Below are 14,738 nucleotides of genomic sequence, written 5' to 3' on the forward strand. Positions count from 1 at the left end.
GTCAGTAAACTGGTAATGTAGTGTTTGGGTAGTCATGAAAAGATGGGTGCTTGGGTCTCCCTAAAGGTTCCACAACTTCTGGCAAACCTGAGGCAAAGGAGACTATCTGACTGGAGACCTTGCCCTTACTGCTGACTTTGTCTTCAGCACCCAGGTTTCTACTTAGGGCAAAACGAGGAAATGGAAATACGTTGCTGCACTCTGTCTAAAGGAAAAAAGGAAAAGGTAGTTTCTTTGCTAGCCTGAACAAAATTCTTGATTTGGCTTTCCTTGTTGTATTATGTACGAATAAAGATTTGTGTATGACTACTGTATTCAAAACTACCAAGAGCTGTAGGATGTTTACACTTCCCATTCCTGACATCAAATGTTTCTCGGAATGGCCCCTCAAACTGCCTCCGAGACATCCGAGGACAGTGTAAAGGTTCTTCAGGCCTACAGGTCAACCCAAAGCTCTCAACAGTGGTAGAAAATTGCTATCCTTCTATCTGTTGGTAAAAAATTTCAACAAGAGACAGCTGATCCTTACCCCCAGATAAACAACTGACTAGGTTAGAAAAGCATAAATAGTCAACCTTGAACAAAATGTCCACTCCTAAGGCTAGAAATAAAACATAATTCTCATCATAAAATACAAATTGGTGAGAAACAAACCAGTAATCCAAATATGGGAGAACTACACTACTCTGATACCATGCAGATGAATCTATACTGCTAAGACTTCAACTCACAGGAAAATACTTTACTTTGACTGAAGGAGTACTGGGAAGAGGAAGTACGTGTCCTACATGTCGACAGAACTTATCCTTTGCCCTTCTGAAAAGCTGCCAGGACACAACTGAATGACTCACAGAAAAGGGAGTAATATGAATAAACTTGAGACACATGCCGATGGCTCGATGGCCTCGTTGCATAACAGATGTCCAAACTACCCTTCCCAACTCTGAACTTTTCTGTGTGTAGTGGTGGAGAGAGGGAGGTTAGTTATAAATGATTTGTTTAACCAGACCTCTGAACTCTTTTAGGGTTCTTCTCAGGCTGGAAGGAGAGGGAGGGATATTAGTAAGTTGATGGGGATAAAATATAACAAAAAGTAGAAAATACCTTTCCCTGAGACTAATCACTACCAAATGTTCTGCTTGACACTTGCCATATCCTTCTAAAAATCTGCACACGGCCTTCTGAGGATCCACACAGCCTACTAGAACTGGGAGTTCCAAACTTCAGTTAAGGTGAAGTGTCACATTTTGTCACTGATAACATGAGCCAGAACTCTACTGAAGCAAAACGCGACAGTAAATTGGGAAATTCTACCTGGAACTTTGGTGCAAAAATGGCTGTAAGGGCTAGACCCTAGAGGGAAGACTTCAAAGGTAGTGCTAAGAATTTCTACCCTAATGGTTGAGCAGGACTACCTATATGATTTTTCCACAACTGTCTGTTACTTTACAAGTGAGTTGTAAAAGGAATAAGATTCCTCCCTTTAGCCTTGGAAGTAGGTCTATCATCTACAGGACTAATATAAATATGATTATCACCATATCTTAAGTTAAGTATATCTTAGTTTAACCAGACCACTGAGCTGATTAACAGCTCTCCTGGGGCTGGCCCAAAGGATTAGACTTATTTTATGTGGCTAAGAACCAACTGGTTAACTAGCAACGGGACCTACAGCTTATTGTGGAATCTGAACCACATTATGACGAGAAATGAATTTCTATCCCCAGAAATCAATTTCTCTAATTCTTCACTGGCCAGTTGGAGAGTTGAACGCTGGGCCAACAGTGTGCTAGCTGAGAGCTCTACCCACCCCTACGATGAAGAACTAATGTATTATTTATCTGTTATAAACTACCCCTACATCCCAAAATCTGGCAACGAAGCCATCAAGGACAGTATTTATTTTTAGGTATGAAAGCCTAACCTATGGCATTTAGGTCTATATTACCCTAGCCTAAGGTACAGTAAACATGGGATAGCTTAGCTTTATGTATTGTGGCCTATGTTGATTTTTTACCTATATGCCTTATAACATAGGCTACAAAATTGGGGTGATGTAGACAGAGCAGACATCATTATATCTACATGCGTACACACAATCTACACATACATATTTACAAATGCAAGCTAAAATATTACATATAGTAATTGACCTGTAACACAAAGAACGAAATACCACATTCAAGGGTATTTTCACCTCACAATTAGGCCAAATTACCTTACCTATTAGAGGAGTCTTAGCTTCCTAGGTCCAAGAACTAGAAACTACAAGATGAACAGAGGAAGATGAAAAGCATGTAATGTATGTAAGATCTAACCCAGCTCTAGGCAGCTTCAAATTTGGAAAAAGATGCAGTGGCATCTGACAGCCAGCATACACTAAACAGTTTCCGTTTCTCTTCGACTATTCATCCATTTCCCAAACGCTCCAATTTCATGATAACGCACCCTACGAAAATCAGTGTTACCTTATTTGTTTTAACAGGAGCCAAGGTAGAAGTAAACTAAAGAGTGCCAGTTACCGGATTCAGGTTTGGTCAAAGGAAGCGAAAACGGAACAACACGAGCTATGCATTGCCTAAATACTAAAGGAGAATCAAATCATGGTTGAAACTCCTCAAGTCTAAACGGAGGACCATGTAACGTTAGCAAAGATGTCACGAAATGCCAGAGGTGGGGAAGGAAGACAATTCTTGCATGACATCACCACCTAACCCTTCAACAATTGGAGCCACCTGCACAAGTGAAAAGGTACAGGGTTCCTGCATGATGTCACCATGTAACCTCGACAACAGTATGTTATCTGCACAGATGGAGAAAGGGAAGTCTCTTGTATGATGTCATCACACAACTGTGAATACACCTGAGAGGCATATATTGAGAAACGAGAGCTGTTACTACGCTAACTCACTCCAGATAAGTAAGCGGCAGAAAAGGAAGAGCCACACAAAAAGGAATAATTGTCACAAAGTGACAAATACGAGATGATACGGAGGAAAACTGGGGGGGGGGGGGACTGACACGTGGCTCAGAACTAATGAGGAAAATGTAATGTCTGAATCCTAACCTTACCGTCCGTCTACTTCACAATACACTCTCCAAAAGGGATGGAATGGGAGCCAGCCAGTGTTGCCAACTTAGAGAGGAAAAATGGCTGTATTTAGCAAATTTCAGGTTGTTCCAGTTGGCAACACTGTTTCAGCCAGTGAACGAGAGACAAACTCTGCACTTGGCCGGAGTTGTTCAGTGGTTTGGCGCTAAACCCAAATTGGAAAAACGGTTGAGAGAGAAGCGTCGAAGGGCACAGAACCTTGGTCCTGAGACATGCCTTGGTTCCCTGTCAGAGGAGACAGCCAACCGAAGCAGGCCAGTACAGAGGGCAGCCTAAAGATAGACGCCAAGGCTCCTACACCTTCTCTCTCATGGGAAACCGAAAAAAGTCGAAAACTGGGGGAGGGCAATTTTGGCCCTAATATTTCGATCAAAAACCTAACTAAGAAAAGAATATATGTCTATTATTATTTTTCTCCTGAACCACTTAGGGAGCAAAATAAGCAGAGCAGAGAGAGAGAGAGAGAGAGAGAGAGAGAGAGAGAGAGAGAGAGAGAGAGAGAGAGAGAGAGAGAGAGAGAGAGAGAGAGATTAACCTAGGCTATCAGGTAAGCTAAATGAATAAGGAAAAGCAACACTGAAGACAAAAGGAAAAACTGAGTAGGCTGCTGGTGTGCCCTAATTATCTATGTAAACTATTCGCCTCTAACATCTTCTGATACTTCACAAAATTACATCCTCTCATCAAACACTCATAATCCACTTAGCATGAAAACCACACTCAAGCCTGCACAGCTAGTCTAACATAGCTGCTAACATAGGCTACGTTGTCATTGACAATAATCAGTTTTCACAAAATCTTTCCTATACAGCCTAATGCTCTTATCTCTACTTGTTGTAGATGACATAAAGCAAAAACAGAAAACAAGCACAATACCATACAGGGGAAATTAGCTAGACATCATCAAAACACTACTAAAGCCAGTTGAGAATGTGTGTTTGACACGACGTCATGAAGAAATATGTCACAAACATAAACACTCCAGCACCATTTGGTGGGAAACAGATGACTACAGAGAGAGTCTGAGCGGGTTAGCCAAGCGTAATTTGATTTTTTAAAATGCCGATTGCACCAAACGGCGTGAAGATAAAGCTAACTTTCACAGTAAAGATTAATTCCAAATAATATAAATAACTGGACAGTTTAGCTCAGAGCATTTTTATTAAGTCACTGTGCATATATGTGCATCATGTGGTTGGCCTGGTCAGTTTTCCTTTTCTTATAACTTGCACATAACATTCATTACAAATACAAAAAAATATATACAAAAACTATGGACTAATAGTGTGTGATTTCAGTTACCGGCTACTCATTGTTTAAATAGGCTATTTGATGAAGGTCTTGCACGATACAATTTGTTTACTAGTGCAGTATTTGCCAGGAGTTTTGTTTAGTATAAAAGTAGATTAACACATTTTTCAAGTTTGTGTATTTCTACGTACCCTAGTCAGGGTTAGCCTAAGATTTATTGGTAGCCAAAACTTAGGCTAGGCTATTCAAATCCCCATAACCACAGTGTATGGAACCACACCACCCACTGGTCTTATTACTGTAGTTAAAGCATTACTGTATGTACTTCTCTGTGCCGTCTATGAAGTTCAGGATTATTTACATAATTTTTCAATAAATATTACAGGTGGATACTAAAAAAGATCTTGCAGATTGTCTAAAGGGGAGGAAATTCTAGTACTGGCTTTTAACTTTGATGTGTGAGGATATTTATGATGTCACTTTGGTCATACAACCACCTTGTATTTTTTATTGCAATTTTAATAGTCATTAGGTCAGGAAGTTCAGACTGCAATGCTTCTCTGCTGTCAACTTGATACATCTGGAGATATTTACATTACTGTAGATTATAAATTAATTTTGAATTGGCTAAATTCCTCCGTGTTCATCCAGATGCTGATCTAAAATTGAGGCGTCCATATCCTAAAAAAAAAAAAATTTGTACATCCTAAAAAAAAAAAAATTTGTACAGATTCACTGAGCTTTTAACTTCACCCTCTAGACACAGGGGTACTTGAGAGCCAAACACAACAGCACTTACTTTCACCCTATGACCCATCATGGACATTTTATGCAGAGTTGGCTGTCGATTGAAAATGACCAAATCTCCATCTGTGATGTGCCTTTCTACTTTATAACCACACTGCAAATGAAGGTCAGATGGTTTGGGGTGGTACCTCAAATCTATACGTGCTCCATTATCACGAACTATGTACTTAGCCCCGGGATACTGGTTGTTGCCTCGCTTTACAAGCTCCTGCATTCTGTAATATAAAAGTTTTTCTTTTAAAATCCTAACTGGGATAATACAAACCACTGCCTCTACTAGAAAACTTCACCAAGATATGTATTTGTAAGAGAAGACAAGCAAAGAATAAATACATATAGAATTACATTAACCTGTTGTACTAAGAAAAAAAAAAAAAAACTACCATTGCCCATGCCCAGACCATCATCCAATGCAATTCACCATCTCTCACTCCATGCATAAAAGAACCAAGCAGAACGGGTGTGGGGATGTAAGGAAGGCATTCCCCTTAAGATTAACCACTTGAGTCAGGCAGACTACTGCATGACAGGTCCATTATCAACTTTGCAGTTGCAACCAGATATCCTCACATTGTCTGATTATTTCATACGATAATGAAATTTGGAGAAACCATTCATATCGCTTGAATGGGCCATAAATAACAACTGGTAGCTTATCAGGAATAAGCTCTTTGACTGGAAGGCCCATTACCTTTATTTGTGAGGGAAGGTGAAGCTGCTAATCTTGAATCTCCTTAGGCCTATGTGTGTCTCTCTGCAATTTTAGCCATCTTTGACTTAGAGGCTGTTGGATAACAATGATGATGTTGATTATGATGCTGATAATCCAACATATCAGCATGATTATAGTTATGCTTGGGGATGAAGTAGACAATCATGATAAGTTTTTTCATCGATGATCTTTTCACTTGTGTGTCTGCTCCACGAGCAACAGCCCATGCTGGAATAATGCCAGCTTGATCAAAAACAATCCATGCAAACCTTTCCAATGCAGCTTCTTCACTGCTCAATGATAGCAGGACACTATATGTTCAACTTGCTATGTTGCAGAACACTGATGTTCAGCACAGAACACTGATGTTCAACTTGCTGTGTTAAGTGCAAAAAGTGCAAAATTTAAACATTTTTTATACCAATATGTATGTGCATGCCTTCTTTCCACTGATTTTTCTTCTAATTGGCTAACATCAAGTTTGCTTGGTCAGAAGGTTATGTTACAACATATTTAGCCTGGATTGTGGTGGTTATTGGGTTTGTATAGAAAATATTTTGTTGTTACAAGGCATAGGGGAATGCAGCTAAGGCTGAAGGGATACTGCAAAGAATGTAACCTAAATAACACATACAGCACAGTGTGCCTTGCACACTGGGTGCCCAACATAATACTATTATGATGATAATGACTGGCTTGGTACAAAATGAGAATAATTCACTGGTCAAAAACAACTGAAAGCCTTCTATTTTTTGAAGATTCAAAGAACAAAGCTGGGTATATTTATTTTGGTGGAATGTGATGATATTGTATCACGGGTGAAACTTCAAGGTAGAACGGTCTTTCTTAAAGGCCACACAATGAAACTTCCTTACTGGACCAGTGATGAATACACTGAAGTGAAATATAAAATAAAGTGACACCTGAAGTTCCCTTGGGTGGTGTGCTTTAGAATGTCTGCATTCTAAATCTTGAGGCACCTCTGTGACATATGTGTCCCCCAAACTGTGTAAGTCTGAAATGCCCCAAATGGCACTCAAATCCAGTGATGAAGACTTCAGAAAAGCCACCTTGTAATCTTTACTCACACATAAAAATTATTTCTTCTGGATATGGGTAAAACTGAAAAAATCTCCAATTACTAAAACAAAGTCTTCCTTACATCACACACTTTAATAAAACTAATCCACTCCTCATGATTACGGTTAGTCACTAACGTGTCACATGGATTCGTGATTACAGATGATGAATTTTTAAACAAATCTCTTTTTTTCTCAATCTCTGCTGGATAAACTCTAGTGTGAAGAAAGCAAGATTCCAGCCAAATGTGGAACCTACAAAAGTGGGGCTGTTTCTGAAGCTTCCTCCAGAATTGGAGAATCCTTGGTTTGTAAATGACCGGATCCGAAATGTTAATAGTTGTAAATGACCGGATCCGAAATGTTAATGGAACATTCTCGCTGGGCCCAGAGTGGTGCCACTGAGGCTCAATTGGGTGTCTGGTGTTTGAAACTTCATTGGTTACTGCCTGATGAGGCCAAAGGGGGACAGGCATTGACGTCCAAGTCGTCTAATGGCTGAATCTGTCTTCCAGGCTGCAGGTGAGAAATACAGTAGCAATTATTTGTTCATGGATGATATGAACAAATTAACAGGTGGAGATCCCCATTTACCAACATGAACTACACACGTTAATGGTCATCAACCACCCAGAATGATAGGGCTTGGAATTCAAAAGTGCCTTACCACATTCATGTCCCTCCCCCACAAATACAGCCTGATGACAACGAGTGGCTCCTGAAGTAAGAAATAGCAGTCATACTGTCAAACTGAGTCTGCCTGCCTACCATCCCGAGCTTATCAGGAATGTTAAACGTCTAAGAAAAACAGTCTTGAGCTCCTAAGAAGTTGGTATGGAGAAGTTTTTTCTCTTGCAACCAACACCCCTTGCTTGAAGGTCCAGCACCTAAGTTAAAGTAAGTTAAAGTGTTAGAGAACATCACAACTAGATCTGGAAGAACCAGAGGAACTTATGGTCACAGATGGTCTGCCATCACCACCAAATGTTCAGCAAAACCCTGTCTGTTACTGAAACTGAAAAATTCTTGGAAGTCACCACTGTCATCCAAAACTGTTAAGCTGAAGCTAGAGGGATCAAACCTGAAGCAGCTGTGAGGCACAACCTTCTGCAGACACCTACGACCAATCAAAACCAGACAAACTTGGCTGTCACTTAAGAACATCTGCAAAACTGAAGTATGAAACTGCTTCTAAAGATCAAACTATTTCCCTACAAGTGTCTACTGCCATTGCTGAATTGCTTCCATGGATGTGTCAAGTTTACTTGCAATCCTAAAGGTTTGCATAAATTGAAGAGAATTGAGGGGTTACAATCTTGTTTTGACAAAGCAATGATTAATCTGTTCTTGATGTAACAGCAGAGACAGAGTCCTATGACAGGAAGTTCTTGTGAAATCTTGCAGCAAAACCAACACCCCAAAAAGAGGTCACAAACTTGGCAGACTAGTCCCTCCTACATGAACTGCAGTTCATCATGAACGGGTAGATGGGAATGTGGTAGGAGGCATCAGGTAGATTTAGTGAGGCCAGGGAAGCAAACTCGTTACAGACTACTGCCTTTAACATGAAGGAGGTCAAAAGCAACCGGAACTAATTAAGGTAAATTATCAGCCCCCACAGCCCCTCTGGACTATGAATATATGATTGTAGAAATGTGGCGAGTCTTACCTCACTTCTATAATTGCCTCCTTTGCTATAACTGATGTGACCTCCCAATCAAGTGACTGGAACTTCTTGCTGCCACGGGCATACAAGTAAAAATGAACTATTTGAGGAAACAGAAGGATTCTCTAGAAAGGTAAGGTGATACCCATCATGATGAGCATCAATGATCTCTCCAAGTCCTCCAAGGGTTTTGGAGATATGCGACCCAATAAGGATACATATCCAATCTGGTAAAAATACAAATGCTTAACCTAGAAAAGAAAATTGCTGGCAATGCAGGGTGAAGGGCTGGGCCTCAGATTCTAGCTATCATAAGATTTAGGACAACAAAGACTTGTGTACTGGAGCAGATTCTGTGTTGGAAGTTGAAGCCTTCCAACTCCAGAAAAAAGAAGAGGTTCCAAGAAGTCGAAGTTGAAGCCTTCCAACTCCAGAAAAAGAAGAGTTTCCAAGAAGTCAACTAAGTGGAACTGTCCAGAGGTAAACATAAAATAAGGGATTGGGCAGATCCTTACAGATGGCCCCTCTTCTTTAGCATGATGTTCATCAGGAGGTACAGTGCCACAGAAAGTGTGCCACAGAAAGTGGAGGAGCTCTGGCACCATGAGAAACCTATCCCTGCAACATGTTCTCTACAGAAACACTTGTGTCCACTTTTGCAGGAGCCAGCCAGGGACCAGTGCTGGAGCTGGTACAACATCAAAAAATGATGACTGTAAGGGAAGAGTGACAAGCCTGGGATGGTGACCATTGGATCCTTAAAATTTCTGCAAGCACTGGTCTAGCACAGAGAACCAAGTAGAGACACCCTAGGGAAGATGTAATGCACTTTGTGCCCAGTCCAGGCACCATGACTGCAATGTCCTTGAGGATGGTAGAGACAGACTTCACCATGGACACATCATATCCACAGGCAAATGTCACTTGTCATCGCAGAACAATTGCAAACACAAAGCTTCTATCTTGGAAATGAGTTCAAAGCCGAATGTGACAAATTCCAGAAATTCAGTGAAGGAAGGCTCTTCCTCAAGGGTGCAGAGATCTTCAAGAATTCTACATTAACCTCACCAAATAGATTATTTGACTCTTATCCTCTTGGAAAGGGTATGAGCAGCACTGGAAGCATCCATTTTTCTTGAAACACCAGTCAGCAATCTGGTGTAGTGTGCCTGGGGGTAGCGAGGGCACGGCACAAGACAAGAGAAGGAATGTGTCTCCTCTTGCAATGAGGAGAGATTCTGGCAAGGTATAGCTGTCTAGAATGGTGAAAGTCCACAAAAAATCTTTAATTCTCAATTATGATAATTTGATCTTGAGTCACTCCTAAAAACATGCTATTGGCTCAAGGATTGATATCTGGAGACCCAACTATCCTCTGGAGAGTAAATCAGGCCATGGTTACTAGACCTGAGAATGACTATGATCCCTGCTACAGTGAGAGAGAACAACGCCATGTCTCAGGGACTCACTGCTCATCTGCTAGCTTGTACCCAGGATAAACAATGGCACACCAAGGTTCCAAAATGCCAAGTTTTGTGGTGCACCATATTTCATTCTAGAGAATCATTACCACAGGCAAGGCCAGAGAACTTTAATCACAAGGTCTACATTCAGGAAGATGAATGTGGCAACAGGAACAGCTTTTCATCACAGAATCTTTAGACATCAGTATTTCACATCCTAGATAACTGTAATTTTGGGTAAGGATCATAAGGATGAGTATCACTTGCCAAACAAGGGCCAACAGCCTACCATTCCTGTTTTGTATGTCATTCAGCTTAGCAGAAAACACCTTGCACCTTAAAGAAAGCTAAGAATCATTACCACAGGCAAGGCCAGAGAACTTAAATCACACGGTCTACGTTCAGAAAGAGGAATGTCTTCAAGTTGTGGCAACAGGAGGATCAGCTTTCCACCACAGCATCTTGAGACAGAAGTTGAATGCATAATTGTGGACCCCAAGGATGGGTATAATTTGCAAAGTCAGGAGGCAATAGCCTACCATTCCTGTTTTGCATGTCATTCAGCATAACAAAAAACACCTTGCATGTTGCAAAGAAGGCCAATTCTGTATACTTCTCTGACAATTTGTCGCTGGTGCCTACATGAGTGAAAGTACAGAATGGTAGGGGCCAGGCAAAAACAATGAACGAAGCTAAAAAGCACATAATAGAGAAGAGTAAGCAGAAAAGAAAGCACAGATAGAAGTCGTGTGGTGCAGAGAGTGATCATCAAGCACACTGGGGGACCATCAGAAGCAGTTAGAGCACAACCCAGAAGAGTCTAATTCGTTTTCCTATTCAGTATCACAGTAACCCCATGAATTTGCTGAATGAGAAAGAGTGACACAAGAAGATGCAACAACCAAAGAAACACACCCCTTAACAGATGGCAATGAAAGGTATAAAAGGCTAAACACCCTGAAAGAAATGAGTCTGAAGAGCATCAGGAAGACACTGGTGTAGATGTTTATGTGATGCATCCACCAATCAGCACATTTTGCATATAAGCTGAGGAGAACAATATTCTCTGTGGTACAAAACCAAAGTTATGGGTCCTTCTCCAGTGAAGTCAGACAGCTCCAAGCTTGCACAGGTAGATCATTACACTGAGGAAAGGTAGAAAACTCATCACTGATCAAAAACAAACAATATTACAACAACTGGGCTAAACTCATCCAAAACACACAATGGCCCTCACTCACTACAGTACAGCTCAGTGTTTTCAAATGGTTCAGAAAACTGCAAGGTTAACAGGTTACTGTGTAAGAGAAACAAAAATTCTAAAACAATAAAACAGAATATCTAAAATGAACACTTCAACCATCAGCAATTAAGAATTATGCAATAACGAGTAAAAACCAGTTGTGTCACAACCCAAAAAGGGAAACATAAACTGAATGAACTGAAAATTTCATTAGCAAAACCTAATGAATGATGAGCAATGAAGGTGTCACTCGCCAAACTGGGTAAGAGTAGTAGAGGGCTATTAATCTTGACCAATTAAGGTGGTATGAAAAGGGAATTTCCCCATCTGTAAAAACAAAGCAATGGATGATCAATGGGGTTGTGAAGAAAAATTTTTCACTTAGTTATTGATAACAAAACTAGAGATAACACAAGTACTATATGGTAAAATACTCTATCATGATTGCTGGGCATCCAGGCAGCAGCAGCACTCCTCATCTCCCAGCCCACCACACAAAACTGGTGTCATAGCATTCTGTGTTCCTACTAATTTTTTTATACTCTCCTGCAACTACATTATGTTTTGACAGATTCATCATGTCTATAAAAAAAAAAGCCCATCTGCTACTGGTGGGGGGAGAGTAATTACTGTTGTGGAGAAACATGACAAATTTTAAAAGTAATTCGTATTTTTCGTAACTTTACAAACCTGAGGTCTTTCCATAAGGAATATGCTTCAGCACAGCTGGCAACAGCCGTTTCATTTTTAAACATGGTGGTAGGCAGTTAACTACCATCCAACTGGTGGGAGTCCTGCCCACCCAGATGGTAAGCATTCATTTTGCCTTTCAGGCCTGGTATCAGAATGAAGGGTGGCATGAGGTGGGCATTTAACTGTAAAGACCTCATGTTTGTATAGTTCGGAAAAATACAAATTACCTTTAAAATATGAGGATGATACTATTTACACTAGGTAAGAAATACTGAGCCCTACAATCAGTGAACATGAAAAGACCATGTTTATTATTGAGAAAAATAAAACTATAAAAGGATGAAAATGAATTATACACTAGATGAGGAATGAAAACCTACTAAGGACCATTTTTACTTAAACTTGAACCAAATTGTAGGCTTAGTTGAGAAAATAAGGGAACAATACATATTAGAAGACTGGGCCTAATAACTAAAACCATATGGCTTTTATCTATGGCATATCTTGATAAAATGCTCTTGAAAATACAAAGTGTAACTTCTAGTAATGCAGTGGTTTGTATTTTTGTTGAAAAAATCTATATCATAATTTCTATACCTATATTAAAAACTCAGAATTAAAGTTATTTCATTATGTGAAACACCTGAAATCCACACAAACTCACTTTGTAATATTGAATGGTGTGACAATTTCTGGATAGGTAAGATTTTGTGCAATCGACCTTGGAACACCAACTTGATCAATACGTAGATTTGGATCTGCAGTAATGACTGTACGTGCGGAGAAGTCAACACGCTTACCCATAAGATTACCTCGAATTCGACCTTCTTTACCTTTTAACCTTGCTTTGATTGCTTTCAAAGGTCTTCCTGACTTCTGCAAGGCTCTAGGCATACCTGGCATATCATTATCAGTTAGAGTTGCAACATGAAACTGAAGCATCTTGATATTTTCAACAATAATGTGTGCAGCAGCACCTGCTTGTTCATTTCGTATAAGTTCATTATTTGCTTTGATGATGTCTGCAAGTTTGTGTGTAAGATCGTCCTGATTTCGAGCTGAACCATGCATAACAACAGCAGGCCGAACAGGAAGAGGTGGGACTGGTAACACTGTCAAGATCATCCAATCTGGGCGTGCATATTTTGGATCCATACCCAACAAATAACATTCTTCATCTGAAAAATTAATGAATATTAATACCTACATCAATTCAACAACTAATGCCCACAATCCTAAAGATTACTGCCTAAGGCTCTAAAGCCTTTGGTAGAAAATAGAAAAAGTATACTACGACAGGCAGTCCCTGGTTATCTGTGATCCAGTTTAACAGCGCTTGTCTAGCAACGAAAATCGGCAATTTTCGGTGTCAAAAATCGCTGATTTCTGCTTATCGGCACTGATAATTGGGCATTGGCACCAATACATACCTAACAGAGGTGCCACTAACCGAAAATCGGCGATCTTCGGTTATTGTCACACCATCAGAATGGAGCCCCTGCCGATAACCGGGGACCGCCTGTACTTGTTTTGCACTATCCTAAAAACTTTAAAATTATGCTCTGACAAAATACATTATTCATACAAAATGTTATAGAGTAAAAATTAAGGAAATAATCATTACATCTTTTGGTTAAATTACTGAAATGATTAACTTTCTTGCTGATTACTTATTGGCAAGACTACTAATTATTAATCACAGTTGCCATCCAGTGTCATAGCTTCCAAAGAGCATTGAACAACAGGTGCAAGGCATTAAAATCAATTTATATGAAATGCAATAATACTTGAGCAAGACAAGATTAGTATGAATTACAGTGTTACACAAAAAGAAAAACATTTGCAATTATCATTAATCAATCTTCAACTCAAATGGCAGACCTTTCAGTTTTACAGAAAGAGTCCTACTATGATCTCTGGCACTAAGATCCACGTCAAGCAAGGTGGACCTAAATACTACTGACACCCTCACTCACCCTTATCTCTTAATAGCATCACTTCCTAGACAAATCTGTATAAAATGCAATCCACTGCTAGCAACATTAGTAGGTCAGAAACTGAAGACATGCTACTTAGGCTTGGGCCCATCAACACAAATTTAAGTAAAGTTTAATAAAAAAAAAAAAAAAAAAGTCAATCCAGCTATAATTCTGCTCAGAATATGGAAGTTGTTAAAATCAGTCTAGACATTCAAGTTTTCTTTTCATCTCTCAAGAGGTGTCTTAACTGAAGATTATTTCTTAACCTGCTGAAGATTATTGCCCTTTTTTCCAGTACTAATATTCAATTGGCCTGAGCTGGGTCAACATGGTGTATTGAACCTTGGTGGATTATGGTGGATTATGGTATGGTGTTTTGGAAGGAGCATGAGTCACTCTTCCAAAGGGATAGTGGATAATGTGTCCTGGAAGGAGCATAATCCACTATCCCAAAGAGTGAATGGATCATAATCCTTCCAAGACACCAAATCACAGCCCACTAAGGTTTGATATCCCATGCTGAACCAGCCCAGGCCAACTGGATATCAGTATAGGAAAAAAAAAAAAAGGGCAATAAGCTTTAGTAGGTTATGAGACCTCTTGAGAGAAGGAAAAAACTAACAAAAATGAGGCCTTGGGTGTAAAAGAAGTATGTAAAAAAGCAACCCATTACACACAGGTTACCTGAAAGCACTTTACTCTCAAAGAGTCATAAGGAATGGTGCAGAGAGAG

General features: G+C 39.8%; 1 protein-coding gene across 1 annotated transcript in view; it reads right to left on the minus strand.

Annotated features, from left to right (window-relative positions):
* The window catches only part of LOC136827880 (DNA-directed RNA polymerase II subunit RPB1-like), a 144,089-nt gene that overhangs the window by 98,471 nt on the left and 30,880 nt on the right, over positions 1 to 14,738 (minus strand). The window contains exons 5-6 of the mRNA XM_067085344.1: positions 12,691 to 13,204; positions 5,163 to 5,385 (exon numbers count right to left, since the gene is read on the minus strand). Coding sequence (XP_066941445.1) covers positions 5,163 to 5,385; positions 12,691 to 13,204 — 737 coding nt within the window. The remainder of the gene's footprint in view (positions 1 to 5,162; positions 5,386 to 12,690; positions 13,205 to 14,738) is intronic.

Source organism: Macrobrachium rosenbergii, chromosome 42 (assembly GCF_040412425.1).
Source record: "Macrobrachium rosenbergii isolate ZJJX-2024 chromosome 42, ASM4041242v1, whole genome shotgun sequence".
Classification (NCBI taxonomy): Eukaryota; Metazoa; Arthropoda; class Malacostraca; order Decapoda; family Palaemonidae; genus Macrobrachium; species Macrobrachium rosenbergii.